At 47.4% G+C, this 24,777-nt stretch overlaps 1 protein-coding gene across 4 annotated transcripts in view; it reads left to right on the forward strand.

The window, feature by feature from the left end:
* Positions 1-18,293, forward strand: part of Lin9 (lin-9 DREAM MuvB core complex component) — a 46,805-nt gene extending 28,512 nt beyond the window's left edge. For all 4 annotated transcript variants that reach the window (XM_042701203.1, XM_042701204.1, XM_042701205.1 and 1 more), the window contains 8 exons: positions 2,246-2,379; positions 4,587-4,706; positions 4,992-5,093; positions 7,730-7,810; positions 9,024-9,149; positions 11,851-12,030; positions 16,171-16,268; positions 16,925-18,293. In XM_042701203.1, coding sequence (XP_042557137.1) covers positions 2,246-2,379; positions 4,587-4,706; positions 4,992-5,093; positions 7,730-7,810; positions 9,024-9,149; positions 11,851-12,030; positions 16,171-16,268; positions 16,925-17,030 — 947 coding nt within the window. In that variant the 3' untranslated portion in view covers positions 17,031-18,293. The remainder of the gene's footprint in view (positions 1-2,245; positions 2,380-4,586; positions 4,707-4,991; positions 5,094-7,729; positions 7,811-9,023; positions 9,150-11,850; positions 12,031-16,170; positions 16,269-16,924) is intronic.
* Positions 18,294-24,777: the final 6,484 nt, after the last annotated feature.

A 24,777-nucleotide genomic window follows, 5' to 3' on the forward strand; every position in this document is an offset into this window, starting at 1 on the left:
CTGTCCCTCAGCTCTTCAGCTCAAGGCTAGTGCCCTACCACTTGAGCCACAGCACCACTTCCAGCTTTTTTCTTTTTGCTTATGTGGTGCTGAGGAATCGAACCCAGGGCCTCAGGCATGCAAGGCAAGCGCTCTACCACTGAGCCACCTTCCCAGCCCAACAACAAGTTTTTGGAAGACGTAAACAAGTCCTTAGTGACTCAATTAGAACCGGCCACCAGGTTTCCCTGGACTTTGCCCCATGCACCTCTTACCTTGGCTAATTTTGTTTTGTGTCCTCTGTTGTGAAGTGCTGAGTACTCTGCCTCTATCTAGTGAGCCACTGAGTCAAGGGTGGGGGTGGGGTGTCCCTACCACTGCTGGCAGACTCTTGTGTACTAGCACTTAGCTCCAGTCAGAAGGCATGTCAGCACCACCTAAGCTTACCTAGAGAGAGTGAAAATTAACACGGTGTGTAACTCTTCAGACTGAGTAAAGTTCTAAATTTAGGGGCTGGGATGGTGGCTCAGTGGTCAAGGGCTTGCCTTGCATGCATAAGGCCCTGGGTTCAATTCCTCAGTACCACATACACAGAAAAAGCAATAACAAAATATAACCCCAGGATCAGCACAACCAAAAAAAAATGATCAACTTGCTGGGTGCTGCTGACTCACCCTTGTAATGCTAGCTGCTCAGGAGACTGAGATCTTAAAGTCCTGGTTTGAATTTAGTCTATACAGAAAAGCCTGTGAATCTCTTTATCTCCAATTAACCAATAAAAAGCTAAAAGTGAAGTGTGCCTCAAGTGGTAGAGCACTCGCCTTGAGCAGAAAAAACTAAACAAGAGTGCAGAACCATAACTATCATTTCTTTTTTTTCTTTTTTTTTTTTTGTTGGTTGTGGGGCTTGAACTATGGGCCTGGGCGCTGTCCCTGAGCTCTTCAGCTCAAGGCGAGTGCTCTACCACTTGAGCTACAGCGCCACTTCCAGTTTCTGATGGTTAATTGGAGATGAGTCTCACAGACTTTTCTGCCAGGGCTGTCTTTGAATGGTGCCCCTCAGATCTCAGCCTCCTGAGTAGCTAGGATTAAAGGCGTGAGCCACAAGCGCCCAGGATGACTATCATTTCTGTGATGTAGTACTTTTTATATCAATATATTTGGAAATATAGATCAGTTTTGAAAAATGTATTAACTATCGTCACCATATTGTACAAATACATCTCCTGAGCTTCTTTCAGTTGAAATTCTGTCACTGCACTATAACATCTCTCCAACTTCTCTGCCTCACCTATACTTCAATCTCTGGTAACTCTGCTCTCCAAACTGAGACCAACTGAGTAGAATCATGTAATGCCTCATTCCAGTAAAACAGAGGCACATCAAACCAATACGGTGTTTTCCTGCTACACTCTCAAAGCACAGATCATTTCTTTCATTTTTTTCTTAGTGGTCCTGGGACTTAACTCAGAGCCTGGGTGCTGTCCCTGAGGTTTTGTGCTCAAGGCTAGAGTGCTCTACCATTTGAGCCATACCTCCACTTGTAGCTTTTTTTGGTATTTAAGATAAGAGTCTCACAGACTTTACTGCCCAGGCTGCCTTCAAACTGCAACCCTCAGATTTCAGCCTCCTGAGTAGCTAGGATTGCATGGTGTAAGCCACTGGTACCTGACTTATGACCAACCAGCTTTTAGTGGTGGAGATGAGGTTTATAAACTTTTTTCCTGATGCCTTAAACTGAAGTCCTCCTGATCTCAGACTCCCACGTAAATAGCATGACAGGCATGAGTCACCATACTTGGCTGTCCAAGTTCTTTTTGTGTATGTGTGGATGCCTTTACTGGGACTTGAACGTAGGGTCTCATGCTCTTATTTGGCTTTTTTACTCAGGACTAGTGCTCTCTCACTTGAGCCACACCTCCAGTCCAGCATTTTTCTGGTAAATTGGAGTCTGGTAAAGTGTGAGTCTCAGAGAGTTTTTTCAAAAAAGGTCCATGATGGCTTCAAACCACAATCTTCAGATCTCAGCTTCCTGAGTGTCTTTGATTACAAGTATGAGTCACCAACAGCTGGCTACTTTACTTTTTTAGAAATTTAAACTCTAAATGTTAATATATTTCCCCCTTAATTTAGTAGCTATGTGATTTCATTTGTGCATCAATAAACCTAAAATATAATACGTGTTCATTTTAAAACTAAGAGACAATACTATATATTTTCTGTATAATTCTATCTCCCAAATGTGATAAAGTCTGTCTTTCTTTCAGCCCGGCTACGTGGTGTTCATGATGGTCTCTTCACTGGACAGATAGACGCTGTAGACACACTTAATGCTACTTATAGAGTAACTTTTGACAGGACAGGGCTGGGGACTCATACCATTCCTGACTATGAAGTTCTTGTAAGTAGTATTTTATAATACATTTGTGTTTTATGCATATTAAATACGTTTGCTAGACATTTCTTAGAAATTGTATTTTCTGAGTCAAGATTTCATGTTGAAAAAGGCTGGGAAGGTGGCTCAGTGGTAGAGCGCTTGCCTTGCATGCCTGAGGCCCTGGGTTCGATTCCTCAGCACCACATAAGCAAAAAGAAGAAAGCCGGAAGTGGCGCTGTGGCTCAAGTGGTAGAGCGCTAGCCTTCAGCTGAAGAGCTGAGGGACAACGCCTAGGCCCAGAGTTCAGGCCCCACGACCGACAAAAAAAAAAAAAAGATTTCATGTTGAAAACTGAAGAGATCCTTAGGAGTTCCTAACCCTGTCTACTAGACCCTGTATTTTTTGAAACCAGGATTCATGTCTGTTATATTTTGCCTACACAGTATAATAGAACCAATCACTGCTTACTAAGTAATCTTAGGAAGAAGCTACTCTACATTTTCAGCCTAGCTTTTAGGTTAAAGAATAGCCTCTTACAAAATGCCTTTAATAGCATGAAGTACCATCTTTTATTTTATGTCTTGTTGTTGTATCCTCACAGTTACATATGGTGGGTACTAATATCTTCACTTTCTGAATGATAGTATGGAGGCACATACATTCATTAATTAAGGCTCTGGAGCTAATCGGGTGCCAGTGGCTCACACCTATATCCCTAGCTATTTAGGAAGCTGAGATCTAAGGATTACGATTCAAAGCCAGCCTGGGCAGGAAAGTCCATGACACTCTTATCTCCAGTTGACAACCAAAAAAGCTAGAAGTAGAGCTGTTGCTGAAGTGGTAGAGCAATAGCCTTTAGCACAAAAGCTCAGGGACAGCACACAAGCCCTGGGTTCAAACTGCAGGATTAGCATGCACGCGCCTGCGCGCACACACAAATCATGCACACTGCTTAACATGAGAGCTCCTCCCTATACTTCCCCCCTCCTTTTTTTTTTTTTTTGGTTCCTCATCCTTTTAGACAAGAGATAGAAAGGAAAGGAAAAAGAAAAGTTTAGACTCAAAGAGCAAAGTGTACCTTTCTTCAGTTTTCTATTAAATGAGGAAATTTTCAGAAAATTACTTTTCTGTATTATCAATGCAATTTTCAATATGCAGCCACTCAGAAATGTCTCCTTCGCTAAATAATTTACAGTAGATAATGTTTAAATAGTATAAATGAAAATAGCCAAAGGTGGCCATAGAATTTTTTTATTTTCATTTTTATTATTATTTATTTATTTTTAGTGTGAGGCTTGAACTCAGGGTCTGGGCGCTGTCCCTGACGTTTTTCACTCAAGGCGAGAACTCTACCGCTTGAGCCACAGCTCCTTTCCAGTTTTCTAGTGGTTTATTAGAGATAAGAGTCTCACAGACGTTCCTGCCTGGGCTGGCTTTGAACTGCGATCCTCAGATCTCAGGCTTCTGAGTATCTAGGATTACAGGCATGAGCCACTGGCCCATAGAATAATGTGACTGGTTAATTCTTCAAATTGTGTGACCCTTTGATAGTTTCTTCTTTTGATTCCTTTGTGAGTTCAACCTTTTGACAACACTTTAATGTTTACATTTTCTGATTTGCATTTGAGCCTTTGATATCTGTAGATTAATATATTCTTTGTTTTGTTTTGTTTTGCTGGTCATGAGGTTTGAACTCTGGGCTGGGCGCTATCCCTCAGCTCTTCAGCTCCAGGCGAGTGCTCTACCACTTGAGCCATAGCGCCACTTCTGGCTTTTTCTGCTTATTTGGTGCTGAGGAATCGAACCCAGGGCCTCATGCATGCACCTTCCCAGCCCTAGATTAATATATCCTATGATAAATCAGAATGCACTTTATGTATCATCAAATCATAGCCTGTGAGTATGTATCTCATGTATAAAGCTTAAATGACTGGTAAGCTTTTTTTTTTTTCTTCATTGATTGTAGGGCTTGAACTCAGGGCCTGGGCACTATTCCTGAGCCTCTTTGTGCTTAGGGCTAGTGCTCTACCACTTGAGCCACAACTCCAGTTCTGGTTTTGAGTGGTTAATTGGAGATAAGAGTTTCATGGGGGCTTTTCTGCTCTGGACTGGCTTCAAACCCTGATCCTCAGATCTCAGCCTCCTGAGTAGCTAGGGTCACAGGTATGAGCCACTGGTACCTGGCTTCTGATAAACTTTTCTAAGTTGTGGACTGTTCACTTTTGTTAAAGAGTAATGAGCCTCATGAAACAATGCCAATTGCTGCCTTTGGACAGAAACAGCGGCCTTCTCGATTTTTTATGACCCCACCGCGACTACATTATACCCCTCCTCTCCAGTCTCCAATCACAGTGAGTAGTAGTATATAAATGCTACCAGTAATTTGATTATTTTATTCTGAATTGTTTTCTTATGATATAAACATCTAGTATAACAACTTTAGGAGCTACCCATATTATTTTGAGTTATCAAAAATTAAAATAGATAAGTAGTCACACCACTTCAAATCCAGAAATGTTTTCCTTCCTATTAGGTTTTAATACAGTGTAAATTATAACAGAATTTTCACTTTATCTAAAAGTCAGATACTCTTTTTGAGCAGTCACTAATTAGATGTTTGCCTTCTATTCCCATAGGATAATGACCCTTTATTAGGGCAGTCACCTTGGAGAAGTAAAATTTCTGGCTCTGACACTGAAACGTTAGGAGGTTTTCCAGTAGAATTTCTTATTCAAGTGGTAAGAACTGCTCTGAATATTTTGCTGTTTGTATAAAAATTTAATGTCTTTTGTGTTACTAAAGTTCAAAAATTTTCTAGAGCCAAATACTTTTGTACATATTGTTCGTCATTTTGTGAATTTTCAGGACTTCACTGTTTCCAGTAAAACTTAAGTTGTAACAGCCAAAAAGGAGTAAGAGGTCTATTTTGTTTTGGTGGTACTGGAGTTTCAACTTGCAGCCTTGACCTCACTAAGTGAGCACTCTACCACTTCAGCCATCCTGCCAGTCTCTGCATCAGTTATTTTAAAGATAAGAGTCTTGTATTATGTCCGGGCTGGCCTAGACTATGACCTTTCTGTTTGGACTTGTTGCTAGGATGACAGGTGTATACAGCCACACCCTCTCATTCTCTGAGGAGTCTCATGAACTCTTATACTCTGGCCGATCCCAAAGTGCAGTCTCCTGTCTCTGCCTCCCAAGTAGCTAGGAGGTTTGTGCACATAGGTTTAAACTACCTTACCTGCATTAAAAACTTTCCTGAAACTTGAAACTACTATTTCTAAGTACTTAGCAAGTTCTTAGAGACTAAGAAATCTAAGTCAAAAGCATAATAAGTTAAGAGTAGAAATATTGTATGTAGCAATGTTTCTAAATAATTTTTTTTTTTTTTTTCCAATCCTGGGGCTGAAGTCTGGGTCTGGGTGCTTTCCCTCAGCTTTTGCTCAGGGCTGGTGCTCTACAACTTGAGCCACAGCCCTACTTCTGGTCTTTTTTTTTTAAGTTAGAGAAGAGTGTCATGGACTTTCCTGCCTGGGCTGGCTTAGAACCATGATCCATCTATCTCAGCTTCCTGAGTAGCTAGGATTACAGGCATGAGCCACCAGCACCCGGCCCTTTAGCTTTTTTATGCAAGGCTTCCACTCAGATCTTAGCCTGAGTGGCTAGGATTACAGATATGAGCTGCTAGCAGCACCCAGCTTTAGTCTGACTAGTAAAAAGTAATGATGTGATAGCACACTACTTGCAATCCAGCACTTGGAGGGCTAAGGATAGTGAGTTCAAGGGCAGCCTGTACTGCATAGTGAAATGCTGGCTCAAAAAAAGTATTCTGGCACGGTGCCAGTGCTTCTACCTGTAATCCTATCTAGTCAGGAGACTGAGGTCTGAGGATCACATTCAAAGCCAGCTCATGCAGGAAAGTATATGAGACTTTTGTCTCTGATAAACCACCAGAAAACCAGAAGTGGCGCTATGGCTCAAGTGGTAGAGTGCTCGCCTTGAGCTGAAGAGCTCAGGGACAACACCTAGTCCCAGAGTTCAAGCTCCATAACCACCTCCTACCCCCCACTCCCCACCCCCGACCCCCCACCCAAAGAATTAATATACATTATTTCCAGTGCAGCTTTAAATTTACTGTAAAGCTGAAAGGAAGGTACCAGTACTCTCCCTGTAGTCTACTGTACACACGTATAGACTTCCTCGTCGTCAGCATCTCCACTAGAATAGCGCTTTTTGCTGTTGTTGATCCAGTACTGGGGCTGGGTTATAGGTTTGAGCCACCAGCACCTGACTCAATTGATCTATTTATTCTTCCCTAATTTTGCCTTTCCCAGAATGTCATATAGTTGTGTCCATTTGGTATATAGTTGTGTCTATGTCAGTTTGGCTAAATACGTTTTTGAATTTTCTGTTCAAAGCCAGCCTGGGCAGAAAAGTCCATGAGACTCTTATCTCCAATTAACAACCAGAAAACTAGTGCATCTTAGCTGAAAAAGCTAAGAAATACTATTCCTTGTCTATTATTTGGTTACATAGTAATACAGTTAAATGTTTTTGCTGCCAAGTTTAGAAAACAATGAGACTCTAGCATTCTCTAATTATATGCATTTTTTTTAAGTATCACTGTAGCTGGGTGCTGGTTGCTCACCCTGTCATCCTAACTATTCAGGAGGCTGAGATCTGAGGATCGTGGTTCAAAGCCAGCCCAGGCAAGAAAGTCTATGAGACTCTTATCTCCAATTAACCACCTGAAAACTCGAAGTGGCTCTGTAGCTCAGGTGGTAGAGTGCTAGCCTTGAGCTGAAGAGCTGAGGGGCAGCACTCAGGCTCAGAGTTCAAGCCACACAACTGACAAAAAAAAAAAAAACTCGAAGTGGCACTGTGGGTCAAAGTGGTAGAGCAGAAAAGTTCAGGGATACCGCCTAAGCCCTGAGTTCAAGCCTCATGGTCTACATACATACATACCTACAATGACTGTGAAATTGGGATTTTAACATTTGCATATCAGTTCTTATAGTTTCTGATCTCTTTGATCTGTACATTGTCCTGTCTTGAGCTGTAAAAGCTTATTCAGATTGACATGTTACATTTTAATATGTCCTAGTTGCAGTGGATTTAAATATTATATTTTCCCATTAGCTGATCAAATATATGAAGTAAAATACTTTGCTGTTTTTCTATCAAAACATTAAAATCTACTATCCAATCACCTTAGTGAAGAGTTGGAAGGGCAGATTTGGTGGTGACGGCGTACGCCTGAAATCCCAGTGCTCAGGATGCCAAGAGGAGTCCAAGTTGGGCTGCAGAGTAAGGTTCTGTACACTGACAGGTAGCTAAATGCTTCTGTTGATTGTGAAATATTTCTTCTTTGTAGACTAGATTATCAAAAATTCTCATGATTAAAAAGGAGCATATCAAGAAATTAAGGGAAATGAACACAGAAGCTGAAAAACTGGTAAGGATTTATCTTTTTCTCTTCAATTGCTTATCTTGTTTTAAAAAGGTTAAGACCAAATACACACACACACACCCATATATATGGTGAGGCCTTTGAGACCTCTCTCTCTCTCTCTCTCTCTCTCTCTCTCTCTCTCTCTCTCTCTCTCTCTCTCTCTCTCTCTCTCCTCTCTCCTCTCTCTCTCGCCTTCTGGGCTCAGGTGGCCCGCACCTATAATCCTAGCTACTCAGAAGGCTGAGATCTGAGAGTTGTGGTTTTGAGATTTTTATCTCCAGTTAACCACCAAAAAGCTGGAAGTAGAGCTATGGCTCAAGTGGTAGAGTACTCTTAATTTAAGAAATGTCAACATTTTTTAAACATGTGAAATTTAGAAGTCCACTACTCAGAAGACAGTGGGCAAAAGGTATGAATAGACATATTACAGAGGGAAAAACACAAATGAGTCTTGAATTTGTAAGTGGCAAAAACAAAATCTTGAACAAGTCATGGCATTGGTGAGGCATTCCGTGAGGAGTAAGAACCCCCAGCCCTTCTCTTTACAGCAGGGGCCCATGGGGAAACTGTGGTTTGCAGTGCTATGGAAACACCCAGAATGCCCATCAGTAAGGGACGTGTGTGTACAGTGTAACACTATGTATCCTCCGCATACATTTCCAAGTGAGAAAGGCAAAGAACTGAGATATCTTGTCTGCCAAAAAGAATAGTGGAGGGCTGGGAAGGTGGCTCAGTGGTAGAGTACTGGCCTTGTATGCGTGAGGCCCTGGGTTCGATTCCTCAGCACCACATAAGCAGAAAAATTCAGAAGTGGCGCTGTGGCTCAAGTGGTAGAGCACTAGCCTTGAGCTGAAGAGCTGAGGGACAGCGCTCAGACCCTGAGTTCAGGCCCCACGACCAAAAAAAAAAATAAGCATTAGATTCATAGTCTGACTTTTGAAATTGTAACCTATGTGTGCAACTACTACTTAATAATGTCTTTTTTTTTTTTTTTCCAGTCATGAGTCTTAAACTCCGGGCCTGGGCAGTGTCCCTGATGGCTTTTGTACAAGGCTAGGGCTGTATCGTTGTGAGCCACAGCCTCACTTGCAGTTGCATTGGCTTTGAACCTTGATCTCAGCCTCTTGTGTAGCTAGGATTATAGGCATGAGCCACCAGGCCAAGCTAATATCAATAATAATAATAAAAACTTACCAAGATCTGATTTTCTTCTCAGAAATCATATTCCATGCCAATCAGCATTGAATTTCAGCGGAGATATGCAACCATTGTTTTAGAGCTTGAACAACTGAACAAGGACCTAAACAAAGTTTTACATAAAGTTCAACAGTACTGCTATGAGGTAGGTGATTATATGAATCTCTCTGTGTTTCTGCTTGAAGCTTAATCCTCCGTCTGCACTTTCGGAACCTAGGCCAGTATCATTGAGTAAGGTCCTTTGGGGAACCTTATTTTGTGCACTCCTCAAGGATTCTTTGTTTTTGTTGTTTTGGGGGGAAGAGAATGTTTGTTTTGTTTTTTGAGATGGTAGCTGCCCTTGAACTCTTGCTTCTTTTTTCTTTTTTTTTGTGCTAGTCATGGGGCTTGAACTTAGGGCCTGGGCGCAGTCCCTGAGCTGCTTTTGCTCAAGGCTGGTAGTGCTATACCATTTGAGCCACAGCACCACTTCTGGCTTTTTCTGAGTACTTCATTGGAGATAAGAGTATTCATGCCCTTCCTGCCTGGGCTGGCTTTGAACCACAATCCTCAGATCTCAGCCTCCTGAGTAGCTAGGATGACAGGCGTGAGCTACCACTGCCCTATTGCCTTTGAACTCTTTAGCCACCTCCCATAGCCTGCTGAGTGTTGGGATTATAGGCAAAATAATTGATCTTCAATGCCTTGTATTCATAAACTGACTTGTCAAATTGAAACTCCTTCGTCCAAGTATCTTTTTTTTTTCTTTTTTCATTTAAATAAGCTGGGCACAGGTAGCTCACACCTATAATCCTTGCTATAAGGAGGCTGAGATCTGAGGATCAAGGTTCAAAGCCAGCCTGGCCAAAAAAGAACAGGAGACTCTTTTCTGGTTTTTGCTTTTGTTATTTTAATAAATACATAACACTCTATGCTTTTCAGAAAGCTGTGCTCATTCCATGCATACAATTTTGTTTCTTCTTCCTTCAGACTTTATCTTGGAACTGTGAATTGTTGGATTTTAGGAATTATGACAAGTTATTTTGATTTACCATTCACATTTGATATTACTAAGGATGGTTCAACACTACCACTTAAAATTGGGGAGTTTGAGCCAGTGGTAGTGGCTCAGCCTGTAATCCTAGTTGCTCAGGATGCTGAGATCTGAGGATCATGGTTCAAAGCCAGCCCAGGCAGGAAACTCCATGAGACTCTTTTATTTTTTTGGGGGAGGGTCCGGTCATGGGGCCTGAACTCCGGGCCTGGGCGTTGTCCCTCAGCTCTTCAGCTCAAGGCTAGCGCTCTACCACTTGAGCCACAGCGCCACTTCCAGCTTTTTTCTTTTTGCTTATGTGGTGCTGAGGAATTGAACTCAGGGCCTCATGCATGCAAGGCAAGTGCTCTACCACTGAGCCACCTTCCCAGCCCCATCCATGAGACTCTTATCTCCAATAAACCACTAGAAAACCAGAAGTGGTGCTGTGGCTGAAGTGGTAGAGCTCTTGCCTTCAGCTGAAGAGCACATGGACAGTGCCCAGGCCCAGAGTTCAAGCCCCAGTACTGACAAAAAAAACCTAAGGAAATTGTAAACCATTGCAGAATGGTTCCGAGCAGAGGCCTAAAGAGACAGGACATAGTCAGGCACCAGTGAGCTCATGCCTGGAACCCTATCTGGTTTGGAGATCTGAGGATCTCAGTTCAAATCTGTGAGAGTCTTATCTCCAGTCAACCAGATAAAAGCTGGAAGTGGAGCTGTGGCTCTTGTGGTAGAGTGCAAACCTTGAATGAAAAAGCTCAGGGATAGTGCCCAGGCTCTGAGTTCAAACTTAGGACAGGAAAGAAGAAAGGAAGGCAGGCAGGCTTATGAAAGAAAAGAAGGAGGGGCTGGGGGTTTAGCCCAGTGGAAGGGCGCCTGGGTTCAGTCCTCAGCCTTGCGGGGGGGCGGGGGGGGGGGGGGAAGTGGGGGAAGCTATCAAAGAAAAGAAAGAAAAAGAAAAAGAGTTGTTTTGGGGTTTTTTTTTGTAGGTTGTGGGGCTTGAAGCCATCTTCCCAGACCCCTCCCCCCCCCCTTTTTTTTTTTTGGATAGTCATGGGGCCTGAACTGTCTGGGCCTGGGCGCTGTCCCTCAGCTCTTCAGCTCAAGGCGAGCGCTCTACCACTTGAGCCACAGCACCACTTCCAGTTTTTTCTGTCTATGTGGTGCTGAGGAATCAAACCCAAGCATGCAAGGCACGCCCTCTACCACGGAGCCACCTTCCCAGCTCCTCTTTATTCTCATATTTAACTTTTGTTTAAAGTTATATCAAAATTAAGCATAACAAAAATTGTGAAACATGCCAGGCCCTGAGTACCCTTGCTGCTCAGGAGGCTGAGATCTGAGGATCATACTTCAAAGCTGGCCCGGCAGAAACATCCATGAGACTCTTGTCTCCAAGAAACCACTCAAAGTGGTGCTGTGGCTCAAGTGGTAGAACGATAGCCTTGAGCTGCAGAGCTAAGGGATGGCGCCCAGGTTCTGAGTTCAAGCCCCAGAGCATAGGAAAAATACTATCAGAGGAAAGCTTCTAAGAGTGGACATCACTTTAGTTACAAAGTGAGAATCATGCTGAGTGCCAGGGGCTCACACACTCAGGAGGTTGAGATCTGAGGATCATGGTTCAAAGCCAGCCTGGGCAGCAAAGTCTGTGAAACTCTTCAGCAAACCATCAGAAAACCAGAAATGGCACTGTGGCTCAAGTGGTAGAGCGGGGATAGCGCCCAGGCCGAGTTCAAGCCCCACGACAGACAAAAAAATAAAGTGTAGACACATGTGCATGCAAACCCTGGCCCTTCCTAGCTTTCATCTGCGTCTCCATTTGCATGGTCAGCTTGCCCCAGACCAGGGGCTCCAGCCAGCTGATCAGCCAACAGACATGAGGCGCCGCTGTGAGGAAGAGGCCCAGGAGATCGTTCGGCATGCAAATTCCTCCACTGGACAGCCTTGTGTTGAAAACCAAAACCTCACAGACCTGATCTCCAGGCTTACAGCTATTTTACTACAAATTAAGGTAATCTCAGAGAAAGTATTTCATGATTTTGATTAAACAGTTATACTGCTGGCGCCAGTGGCTCACGCCTGTCATCCTAGCTATTCAAAAGGCTGAGATCTGAGGATCGCGGTTCAAAGCCAGCCCGGGCAGGAGAGACCGTGAGACTCCGATCTCCAATAAACCACCAGAAAACCGGAAGTGGCGCCGTAGCTCAAGTGGTAGAGCGCTACCTGAGGGTTGAAGAAATGAGGGACAGCACCCAGGCGTAGAGTTCAAGCTCCACAACATACATACATACATACATACATACATACATACATACATACATGCATGCATACATGCATACATGAAATAACAAATTAAGATGAAAGTTCTTTGTTTCCATATCTGTAGAGTTTGCTTCAGAATGTATATTATTTTTTCTAATATGAAGAGGTGCTTTGGTATTGCACTTTTATGATTTTCTCCTTAGTCTGTCCTCTTTTGGTCTCTGTGTAATTTGTCATATCCCAGTGTGGTTTAAGTCTTAACACCCGTATATCAGGAAGAACTTGTGCTGTTTGTCTCTCTGATCTTGGGTTACCTCACGTAATATGATTGGTTCTAGTTCCATCCACTTCCCTGCAAATGACATTATTCTTTCTAATGGCTGCATAAAACTCCATTGTGTGTAGGTATCACAGTTGTTGGATCCACTCACCTGTTGTGGGGCCTCTGGGCTGTTTGCGTATCTTGGCGGTTGTGAATAGTGCAGCAGTGAACATGGGTGTGCGGGTGTCCTCATATCCTGGCTGTGGTGCTCAGGAAGATGCCCAGGCGTGGAATGGCTGGCCGCAGGGAAGGTCGCTGTTGGGCTTTTTTGCGGAACCTCCAGACTGCTGTCCAGAGTGGTGGTTTAGTTTACATCCCCGCCAGCAGTGCGGTGGGGTTCCTTTTCCCCACGTTCCCGCCAGCATTTGTTATTGTTCCAGTTCACAATGTGGCCAATCTAACTGGGGTAAGATGGAATCTCAGGGTCATTTTGATTGGCATTTCCTTCATGACGAAGGAGGATGAGCGTTTCCTTATGTGTTTCCTTGCCATTCTTACCTCTTTGAGCAGTCTCTCCTCAGCTCTCTTGCCCATTTAATGATTGATTTATTAGGATTGGGAGGGGTTCGTTCCTTGAGCTCCTTGTATCTATTGGATATTAGGCCTTTGTCTAATGTATTGCTAGTTGGCTGTCTTTCTAGTTTAGTAACTATGTCCTTAGCTATACGGAAACTTTTTTTTTTTTTTGGTTGGTCATAGCATTTGAACTCTGGGCCTGAACATTGTCCCTCAGCTCTTCAGCTCAAGGCTAGCGCTCTACCACTTGAGCCACTGCACTACTTCCAGTTTTCGAGTGGTTTATTGGAGATAAGAGTCTCGCAGCCTTTCTTGCCCAGGCTGGCTTTAAACCCTGATCCTCAGATCTCAGCCTCCTGAGTAGCTGGGGTTACAGGCATGCGGCACCGGCGCCACCCAGCTTTAGAAACTTTTTATTTATTTTAATGTAGGCCTACTTGCCAAGTCTCTCTTATCTATTGCGCCCCAGGGACTCTATTCAGGAACTTCCTGCCTGTACCCATAAGTTCTAATGTCTCTCCTGCTCTCTCCAGCAGTAGTTTCAGAGTTTGGGGTCTGACGTTGAGGTCTTTGATCCACTTTGAGTTGATTTTAATGTATGGTGACAAGCAGGGATCCACTTTGTTTTCTGCATGTTGCTGCCCAGTTTTTTCTAACACCAATTATTGAAGAGGCTATGATTTTTCCACTGAATGTCTTTGGCTCCTTTGTTGGATATTAGATGACTGTAACTATATGGTTTTATTTCTGGGTCTTCTAATCTGTTCCATTGATCTTTGGGTCTGCTTTTGTGCCAATACCACCCCGTTTTTGTTATTAAGGCTCTGTAGTAGAGTTTGAAGTCTGGAATTTTGATCCAGCCTGCGTTGCTTTTTTGCCTAGAGTTGCTTTGGCTCTTCTGGGTCATTTGTTGTTCCATATGAATTTTTGGATTGTTTTCTCTATCTCAGTAAAGAACATCATTGGGATTTTGATGGGGATTGCATTGAATTTGTGTATCAATTTTTGCAGTATGGCCATTCTCACAGTACTGATTCTATCCATGAACATGAAAGGTTTTTCCATTTCCTGGTGTCCTCTTCGGGTTTTTTTCTTGAGATTTTTATGGTTTTCACTATAGAGACTTTTACATCTTTGGTTAAGTTAATTTCTAGGTTGGTTTGTTTAAGGCTATTGCATGGACTTGTTCTCATGATTTCCCTTTCTGCTTGTGCATTGTTGGCATACAGAAAGGCTACTGATTGTTGTGGGTTAATTTTGTGTCCTGCTACTTTGCCAAAGTGGTTGATTAGCTCTAGGCCCAGAGTTCAGGCCCCATGACCGGACCCAAAAAAATAAATAAATAAAATAAAATGAAGTATTTAAAAAAAACAGCTTTTTGTTTCATTGATTTTTATATATAGTTCTTGCATTTCTAGTTCAATAATTTCTGCCAGTCTTTGCTATCTCTCTCCATCTAGTAGTTTTAGACTTTTTTTTTTTCTAACAGTTGTTTTGTTTTGTTTTGGTTTTGTTGGTCATGGGACCTAAACTTTGGGCCTGGGCGCTGTCGCTCAGCTCTTCAGCTCAAGGCTAGTGCTCTACCTCTTGAGTCACAGCGCCACTTCTGGCTTTTTCTGCTTATGTGGTGCTGAGGAATTGAACCCAGGGCCTCATGCATGCAAGGCAGGCGCTCTACCACTGAGCCACCTTCCCAGCCCCTTTCTAGCAGTTTTAATTGCATCATGAGGTTGTTTAGCTGTTTCTATTTTCTTTATATGTGCTTTAGGGTTAAAAATTTTCCCCTCAGCTGGCCAGTAGCTCATGCCTGTAATCCTAGCTACTCATGAGGCAGAGATCTGAGGATAGTGTTTCAAAGCCAGGCAGGCAGGAAAGTCTGTGAGACTCTTCTTTTCTTTTTTTTTCTGTCGGTCCTGGGGCTTGAACTCTGGGCCTGAACCCTGTCCCTCAGCTCTTCAGCTCAAGGGTAGTGCTCTCCCACTTGAGCTACAGTGCCCCTTCTGGTTTTCTGTGGTTTATTGGAGATAAGAGTTTTACAGACTTTCCTGCCCGGGGCTGGCTTTGAACCTCGATCCTCATATCTCAGCCTCCTGAGTAGCTAGGATTACAGGCATGAGCCACCGGCGCCTGGCTCTACTTCTTGAGTCACAGCTCTATTTCCAGCTTTTTGGGATTAATTGGAAATAGTCTCATGGAACTTCCTGCCCAGGCTGGCTTCAATGGTGATCTTCAGACCTTAGCCTCCTGAGTAAGAATTACAGGCATGAGCAGCTGGCAACTGGCAGTATGTATGGTTTTGACATGTGGTATTGACCACATCAATGAATCTATGAATCAAATCAAGAGAAATTTCAATAACAAAAGTCTCAATCCCCTGTGTGTGTTACACAGCTAGTTCAATTTTTTTTTTTGGTCAGCCGTGGGGCTTGAACTCTGGGCCTGGGCGCTGTCCCTCAGCTCTTCAGCTCAAGGCTAGCGCTCTACCACTTGAGCCACAGCGCCACTTCCTCTGTGAGACTCTTATCTCCAATAAACCACTAGAAAACCGGAAGTGGTGCTGTGGCTCAAGCAGTAGAGCGCTCGCCTTGAGCTGAAGAGTGCTGGGACAGTGCCCAAGCCCAGAGTTCAAGCCCCACGACCAACCAAAAAAAAAAAAATTTCCCCTTAGCACTGCTTTTGCAGAATCCCAGAGGCTCCGTTATGATGTGTTTGCATTTTCATTGTTTTTTGGTTTTTTTGTTTTGTTTTTTTTTTGGTCCGTCATGGGGCTTGAACTCTGGGCCTGGGCGCTGTCCCTCAGCTCTTCAGCTCAAGGCGAGCACTCTACCACTTGAGCTACAGCGCCACTTCCGGTTTTCTGGTGGTTTATTGGAGATAGGAGTCTCACGGTCTCTCCTGCCCGGGCTGGCTTCGAACCGCAATCCTCAGATCTCAGCCTCCTGAGTAGCTAGGATTAAAGGCGTGAGCCACCAGCACCCGGCTTCATTTTCATTGTTAATTCAGGTATTTTATGTGTGTATTTGAACTATAATTCAATTTTTTTTCTTTTAGTGTCTAGCAGAGGGAGGAGACCTGAATTCCTTTGAATTCAAATCACTTACAGATTCATTAAATGATATCAAGAGTACAATAGATGCTTCTAATATCAGGTAATTAGGTGTATCCTAATCACTTTATTAATGGATTGTAGCTTTTTAAATATGTGTTCAGAATTTTACATACTTGTGACGTAGTCTTGTCTTTTTGGGATTTTCCATATGGCCTTCCTCTTGACAGAACGGGTGTTACATGGGTTTTCTGTGTAAAGGACCTGGGCACTTGTAATACTTTGCTTTGGTGCATCTTGGAGGTGGAGCACAACTTGCTCCTCTCTCTACCTGAGGCTCCTCTGGTTCTTTCAAAGCAAAGTTTTCTAGTACCATGGAAGTAGAATTCTGGCCCATCCTGAAGTCATTATCCCAGCTATTTTCAAACTCAAGTTCAGTGCTTCCTTTTAAAAAAAAAAAAAAAAAAAAGCCAGGTGCCCGTGGCTCACCCCTGTCATCCTAGCTACTCAGGAGGCTGAGATCTGAGGATCTCGGTTCAAAGCCAGCCTGGGCAGGAAAGTCTGTGAGACTCTTATCTCCAATAAATCACTAGAAAACCAGAAGTGGCACTGTGGCTCAAGCGGTAGAGCATTCGCCTTGAGCTGAAGAGCTGAGGGACAGCGCCCAGGCCCAGAGTTCAAGCCCCATGACCGACCAAAAAGAAAAAGAAAAGGTTTCTCTTAACTTTGTGAATAAAGTAGCTATTTCTTTTTCCTTAGTTGCTTCCAGAATAATGTAGAGATCCACGTGGCACACATTCAGAGCGGCCTGAGCCAGATGGGGAACTTGCATGCCTTTGCAGCCAACAACACCAATAGAGACTGAGGCCAAGCGGCCACTCACAGTCCGCCGGCCGGAGGCCTGTCCCTCTATTCAGCTTCGCGTTTCCAGTGGCCTGGCTGCTGGGGAAGGAGGGGTGTAAGTCCCCCGCGGCATTGAGTACCGCCCGCCCTGCCACCTGGCCCGGACTCCCTTCCCTTATTAGCCACATGCAGTAGCACTGCTTACGTTACCTTCGTTTACTAGCCAGTGTTTTAAGCTTCAAGTGTCTACACAGAGTGTTTCATGGAAGAATGCGTTCATTCTTTTTAAGTGCATGAATTGAGTTCAGAAGGTGCCGGCAGCTATTGCTGTGGAGAACATGCTGCTGCCACAGAGAGTGAGAAGGAACTCGGTGTGTCTGCATGGCAGCAGCCGTGGGCAGTGCGTGGGGAGCGGTTCCTCCCAGGTGCGCACATCCAGCTTCGGGAGAGGTCATGTGGGCTGTGGAGAGCCTGGGGCCGGTGGAGGTGTGGCTCCACCAGCCTGCGTCTCACACCTGGGTGTGATGTGAGGGGGCCGCACATAGCTGAGAGCAGTGAAGACTTTAATTTATCTAATTTATAAAAAGGATTGCCTTTGGTGTCTGCGTTTGGAAGAAAATGAAGGAGCAGGGGGCCGAGACAGAGAGGGGCTGGCGTCAGCAGCTGGGCTCGGCGTGCCTCTCCTGCCGTTGAGGGCAAAGTGCTGCGGATACTAGATTTATTTAAAGAAGACTGGTAACACACTATTTTCATACGTTTTGTTTATTTGCACAATTTTTAAACCAGATTACTGGTTAAAATCCAACAGTACAAGTTTGTAAGTAAAAATATTTTATAAGGAAAACAAAGATAACTGGTGTTGTAAAATGCAGAAAGGTTTGATTTTGGTTATTTTGTTTTTTTTGTTTTTAAAAAAAACCTTGCCTAAAATGTTAATCTTGTAAAAAGTATATATTTTGAATTCTCTTCATTTTAATATAGAATATTATAAAGCCAAAATATAATAAATTGTCTTCAGATTTGGAGTTTAAGATATAGCTGAATGGGTGGTTCTGATTCTTTCAGAGGCCTCATAAGATGAGGCTTTTTATATGCTAATGTATAATAAAATAAGATTATTTTCCAGTTGAGGTTTTTGTATAGTTTAAAATGCTTCTGTGTTCTTTGTTAGTCTTGTGCCACCGCAAAACTTTAGTGCAGAGTTTATATTTAGCTAAACTGTTAAGAAATGCAAAGTCTTTTATTAATATTTGTAATTCCAAATAAATTGATCTATGAAAATTTATTACTGCATTCTCATTTGATACAAGTTGAGAGTTTTGTGGCAAGGTTGCTGAAGACTCATTCTTAAACTCCTAGCTACTCAGGAGGTTGAGATCCAAGGATCAGGGTTCAGAGTCAGACCTAGAAGACAGATCCTGAGGCTAATCTTCAGTTAACCAGCAAGAAGCCACAAATAGAGGTGTGGGTCAACTAGTAGAACACCAACCTTGAGTGGAAAAGTTGAAGCCTGGAGTTCAAGCCTCAGTATCAATACACATACATACCCATTCACACACACAAACACTGGTGGCTCATGCCTGTAATCCTAGCTACTCAGGAGACTGAGATCTGAGGATTGAAGTTCAAAGCCAGCCTGTGAGACTCATATCCAATTAAAACACCAAAAAAACCATAAGTGGAGCTGTGGCTTATGAGGTAGAGTGAAAGAAAACACCAAGGGCAAGCGTCTAGGCCTTGAGTTCAAGCCCAAGTACTGCACAAAAATGGGTTTTAAGTATTTATATTGCTTTTTAAATTATTCTCTAGAGAAAATATGTAAGAATACAAATATGCTAATTCAAGTTACTTTAATGAGACTTAGAGTGCACCATGAGTTCAGGGTAGTGAGCCTGCCTTCCCATTTTATGACCCACTGAGTGACATCTCACAATGCTGAGCCCTACTGGCTCCTCCAGACAGGATGGACGGACCCCCCCCCCCCCCCCAGCCCCCGTGTTGACTGCTTGTCACATGGTAAGCACTTACAACCCTGGCTAATGTTTACAGCCTTGGTTTTGGTTTTTGGTTTCAGACAGTTTTCAAAGGTGTCAGAAGTCTAACTGCTACTGAGCTTGAACTCTTCCTTGGTTGCTTTTGTGTTATGATTATTACTAGCTTACATGAGTTATCCAGAGGGGCACTCACTAATACCTTCCCACACATTTACAATATATTTCAATCAGCCTTTGGATGCTTTTCATGGTGGATTTGCTAATCTGAAAATGCACAAACTACATCACCACCACCATGGAAACTAGGGGACTGGTGTATTTCATCACTTGGGACTCATGCCTGTTGTAAGTCTTGCTACTCATAAGGCTCAGATCTAGAGGATCAAAGTTTGAAGCTAGCAGAAAAACCTACAAGATTCCATCTCCAAAATAATCAGCAAACAGGCTGGGAACGTGGCTCAGTGGTAGAGTGCTGCTTGCTGCATGCATGAGGCCCTGGGTTTGATTCCTCAGCACCACATAAGCAAAAAAAGCTGGAAGTGGCGCTGTGGCTCAAGTGGTAGAGCACTAGCCTTGAGCTGAGGGACAGCGTCTAGGCCCAGAGTTCAAGCCCCACAACCAACAAAATTAAGATATAATATCCTAACCTGGGTGTTGATGGCTGTAATTCTAGCTACTACTCAGCTACTACTACCTGTAATTCTAGCTACTACTCAGGAGGCTGAGATCTGAAGATCACAGTTTGAAGCCAGCCCAGGCAGGAAAGTCTGAGACTCTTGTCTCCAATAAAGAACTCAAAAAGCCAGAAGTAGTGCAGGGGCTCAAGTGGTAGAGCACTTGCCTGGAGCCAAAGAAGTTCAGGCACAGCGACTAGGCCCAGAGTTAAGTTCTGCAACTAAAAAACCCAAACTAGCAACACAGGAAACTGGTGTAAAAAATATGTAAGAATTACAAATTAGGGAAAACCCTAAAGTCAAAGTACTCATGAGTTACTAAACGTGGATCAAGCAAAGATGTGCCTTTAACTAGATTAAAGTCCTCAGCATGGTAGCCTGTCAACATGGATTACTAGCTGATACTACATCTGCAAAGATGCCCCTTAGAAGACTTGTACAGACATTTCATGTGTACTGAGCAGAGGCCTGCAAGAGCTGTCCTGCACAAAGGACAGAGACATGCTATGGACAGGCAGGGGAGCATCTAATAACCCACTGAAACTGCAAAGTAGCATGGACCAGAGTTAGAGGAAGGAGTCTCAGGTTGCAGGAAGGTGGAATGCAGGCATTTGGGGAGAAAAATGAAAAACATTTTGAGTTTGCCCGGTAGTGGCTCACACCTGTAATCCTAGCTACCCAGGAGGCTGAGATCTGAGGATCGCAGTTCAAAGCCAGCCCTGGCAGCAAAGTCCATGAGACTCTTATCTCTAATAACCCACCAGAAAACCGGAAGTGGCGCTGTGGCTCAAGTGGTAGAGCGCTAGCCTTGAGCTGAAGAACTGAGGGACAGCGCCCAGGCCCAGAGTACAAGCCCCACAACCGATACAAACAAACAAAGATGGTTTGGGTTTTGAGTGGAGGATTGGAGATGAGGCTGCAGGAGCTGAACCTGGGTCACCAAAGGCGCTGTGACCTGATCACCAGGCTACTACATTTTTTTTTCCAGTGCTGGCACTGGGGTTTTGCCGCGGACCGGCTCTGTCGGGACGACGGAGGACACCTAGTGGAGGAACTGGAATAGGTGGGGAGATGGCAAACAGACAACTCACACACAAGAGGAGTGGATGCTGAGCGCGATTTAATGCAGAGGATAACAAGCTTTTATAGCAAAAGTCTCCATGAGAAAGGGCAGAAGGTTACACAATCTTGCTGCATGGCTTCATTTTTGGGTGGTCACCAGCTGGTTGCCTGATAGGCACTTGTTTCCGGCTTATCTCTAAGAAATACAAAGGGTTTCGATGTTTGTCACCAATTAACCATTACCTATTTTTATAGAGGCCTTAACTGTCCCATAAGATCTTTCCTGTTCCTTTTTTAATAGTGCCATGGAGGCCTAGATCTAGCAAGTCTCTTAGTAAATAAAAGAGAGTAGCAGGAAGTTCTTTCTCCTAAGTAGTTATCCCAGCAATTGCCATACATTCTTTCTGTTCTAGCCGAGCCTACAGCTTCTTGTAAATCTCTTACAAACAATTCCTTCTGCTGAAGTGACTTTGTGAAACCCCCAATACTTTTGTATTTACTTATGACTTGTCTACTAGCCTCCATAAGAGGGGTTTCAGGGTAGCACTTAACTCTGGTGAGTTAGTCATATTTTTAAGACACTCATCAGGTATTGGAGTCATCAACACTCTTAAGAAAGAGCTTTAAATAAAGGAATGTTGAGCATGAGTAAGTACAATGAGCAGCAGAAACAGTAAAAGATTAATAGGCACTCTTATACAGTGGAGAAAAGAAAAGCAGGGACAGCAACACATCTTTCCCAGGGGCTTGCCAGCCTTTCCAGGAGGTAGGCCTCTTTGAAGCCCCATTCTCTGAGGTAGACTTCGGTGAAGCCCCATTCTCAGGTCTGAAAGCAGGTTTCCCACGCTAAGCAGACTCCACCGGAGTAGGCGTGGCAGGGGTTGAACTCCAGGCCTGGGCACCGTCCCTTAGCTTTTTGCTCAGTGTTGGTGCTCTACTGCTTAAGCCACACCTCCAGTTCCAGCTTTTTGGTGGTTAATTGGAGATGAACATCTCTCACAGACTTTCCTGCCTGGGCTGGCTTTGAACTGCCATCCTAAGACCTCAGCCTCCTAAGTGGTCAGGATTACAGGCGTGAGCCACCAGCACCCAGCCAGATTTCTAAAGAGAAGAGAGAAGCTGTAGAAAGTGGCTCTGGTTGTCATCCAAACGTGAGCCATCAGGCATGCTGAGAAAAGCAGGGCTGGGAGGGCATAGACTCCTTTGGGGAGTACATTTTCATCATCAATACCTAATGCTCCAAGAGTGGATGTTGTTATGACACACACAAAGTCTGTGAGGCAATGCATGTGGCCAAACAACTTTTATTTAGCCATTCCACCGTCTGTGTGCGTGTACATATGCACATCCACACACCACCACGCTGTGCATCATAAATATGGCAACTTTATCATTTAAGATGTAAAGTACTCCAGTCAGGATGTGAGGTTGCAGTGAGGAAGGAGGCTGTGGAGGGGGGCGGCCTGGGGGACCGCCGCACCCACTGCGCTCACACTGAGCTGGGTCTACGCACCGTCCACAAGGAGGACACGGGCCAGATCAGCCGTGTAGACCTGGAAACGCGGGGACAAGAGGGGGAGGCGGACAGGGCCCAGGGGGAAGAGGATGGCTGGTGACAAGAGGACAGCCACCGTGCAAGGGAACGAGCCACGAGCGCACCTGGACGGGCCGTGGGCGCACCTGGATGGGCCTTGTGTGCACCCGGATGGGCCGCGGGCACAGCGCGCGCAGCTGGACGGGCCGCGGGCGCACCCGGACGGGCCGCGGGCACAGCGTGCGCAGCCCGACGGGCCGCGGGCACACCTGGACAGGCCTTGTGCACAGCCGGACAGGCCACGGGCGCAGCCGGGCGGGCCGCGGGTATACCGTGCGGAGCCGGACAGGCCTTGTGCGCAGCAGCTGGACGGGCCTTGTGCGTAGCTAGACGGGCCGCGGGCGCAGCCGGACGGACACAGCCGGACGGGCCGCGGGCACAGCTGGATGGTCCGCGGGCGCACCTGGACGGGCCGCGGGCACACGCCGACACACCCGGCAGTCTCGGGTCCTCAGAAGCCAGCCAACGCCGGGAAGACGCGCTGCTCCCAGGTGCCGGGTCGCGCGCCGCGGTCCTCGGGCGGGCGCTGGGCCTCGGCGCTCGCGGGGGCCCCCGGAGCGAGGCGGCGGGGGGAAGAACCGCAGGAGGCCGGCCGGGCCCTCCCGCCCTGGCGCCGGGACTTGGCGCGCCGGTTCTGGAACCACACCTGGCAGGGGGAGACCGCGCGTGGGCCGGGGCGCAGGGCTCCAGCTCAGCACCCGACGCCCGCCCCGCCCGCCCCATCCCAGAAAGCGTGGAGCGCGGACCCCGGGCGCCCCCAGACCAGCGGGCGGAGCCTCACCCGGCCCCAGGCCCTGGCGAACGCCGCCGCCGGAGCGGGCGCCGGGCTCCCACGGCCGGGCTCGGCCCGCGGGCCGCGGTTGGTATTTACTGATTCTGGTCGTGGGGTTTGACCCCGGGCCTCGCCTCCACTTCCGGTTCCCCTGCGGTTCATTGGAGGCAAGAACACGCTGACATTCCTGCCGGGACTGGCTTCGAACCACGGTCCTCAGAGCTCAGCCTCCCGCAGAGCGAGGGTACATGCTGAGCCGCCGGCGCGGGGACGCACGGGAGCGCGGGGACGCCACGGGAGCGCGGGGACGCAGGGAGAGCGGGGACGGCACGGGAGCGCGGGGGCGCACGGGAGCGCGGGGACGGATGCCCGCAGGACCGGCGCGGGGGAGCGCGGGGGCGCACGGGAGCGCGGGGACGGCACGGGAGCGCGGGGGCGCACGGGAGCGCGGGGACGGATGCCCGCAGGACCGGCGCGGGGGAGCGCGGGGGCGCACGGGAGCGCGGGGACGCCACGGGAGCGCGGGGGCGCACGGGAGCGCGGGGACGGATGCCCGCAGGACCGGCGCGGGGGAGCGCGGGGGCGCACGGGAGCGCGGGGACGGCACGGGAGCGCGGGGGCGCACGGGAGCGCGGGGACGCAGGGAGCGCGGGGGCGCACGGGAGCGCGGGGGCGGACGGGAGCGCGGGGACGGACGGGAGCGCGGGGACGGACGGGAGCGCGGGGACGCAGGGAGCGCGGGGACGCAGGGAGCGCGGGGACGGCACGGGAGCGCGGGGACGGCACGGGAGCGCGGGGACGGCACGGGAGCGCGGGGACGCACGGGAGCGCGGGGACGCAGGGAGAGCGGGGGCGCACGGGAGCGCGGGGACGCACGGGAGCGCGGGGACGGACGCCCGCAGGACCGGCGCGGGGGAGCGCGGGGGCGCACGGGAGCGCGGGGGCGCACGGGAGCGCGGGGACGGCACGGGAGCGCGGGGGCGCGCGGGGGCGCACGGGAGCGCGGGGGCGCACGGGAGCGCGGGGGCGCACGGGAGCGCGGGGGCGCACGGGAGCGCGGGGGCGCACGGGAGCGCGGGGACGGATGCCCGCAGGACCGGCGCGGGGACGGAATGTGCAAAGCGCAGCGAGGGCAGAGAAGGGAGGAGAGGTGAGGGAGCTAGATGGACGGACGGACAGAGGGACGGACAGTAGGTGACCTGGGGAGCCGGCGCCGCCTCCCAGCTACGGTCCCCACACGGCGCCCACCTCCGGGGCTCAGAGGCGGCTGGGTGCCTCCCGTCCCTCCCCAGCCTCCCGTCCCTCCCCGTGCCTCCCCAGCCTCCCGTCCTCCCCGTCCCTCTCCGTCCCTCCCCAGCCTCCCGTCCTCCCCGTCCCTCCCCGTCCCTCCCCAGCCTCCCGTCCTCCCCGTCCCTCCCCAGCCTCCCGTCCTCCCCGTCCCTCCCCAGCCTCCCGTCCCTCCCCGTCCCTCCCCAGCCTCCCGTCCTCCCCGTCCCTCCCCAGCCTCCCGTCCTCCCCGTCCCTCCCCGTCCCTCCCCAGCCTCCCGTCCTCCCCGTCCCTCCCCAGCCTCCCGTCCTCCCCGTCCCTCCCCAGCCTCCCGTCCTCCCCGTCCCTCCCCAGCCTCCCGTCCTCCCCGTCCCTCCCCAGCCTCCCGTCCCCGCCCGCCCCTCAC

This window comes from Dipodomys spectabilis, unplaced genomic scaffold (assembly GCF_019054845.1).
Source record: "Dipodomys spectabilis isolate Male_0828 unplaced genomic scaffold, ASM1905484v1 ptg000288l, whole genome shotgun sequence".
In the NCBI taxonomy this organism is placed as follows: domain Eukaryota; kingdom Metazoa; phylum Chordata; class Mammalia; order Rodentia; family Heteromyidae; genus Dipodomys; species Dipodomys spectabilis.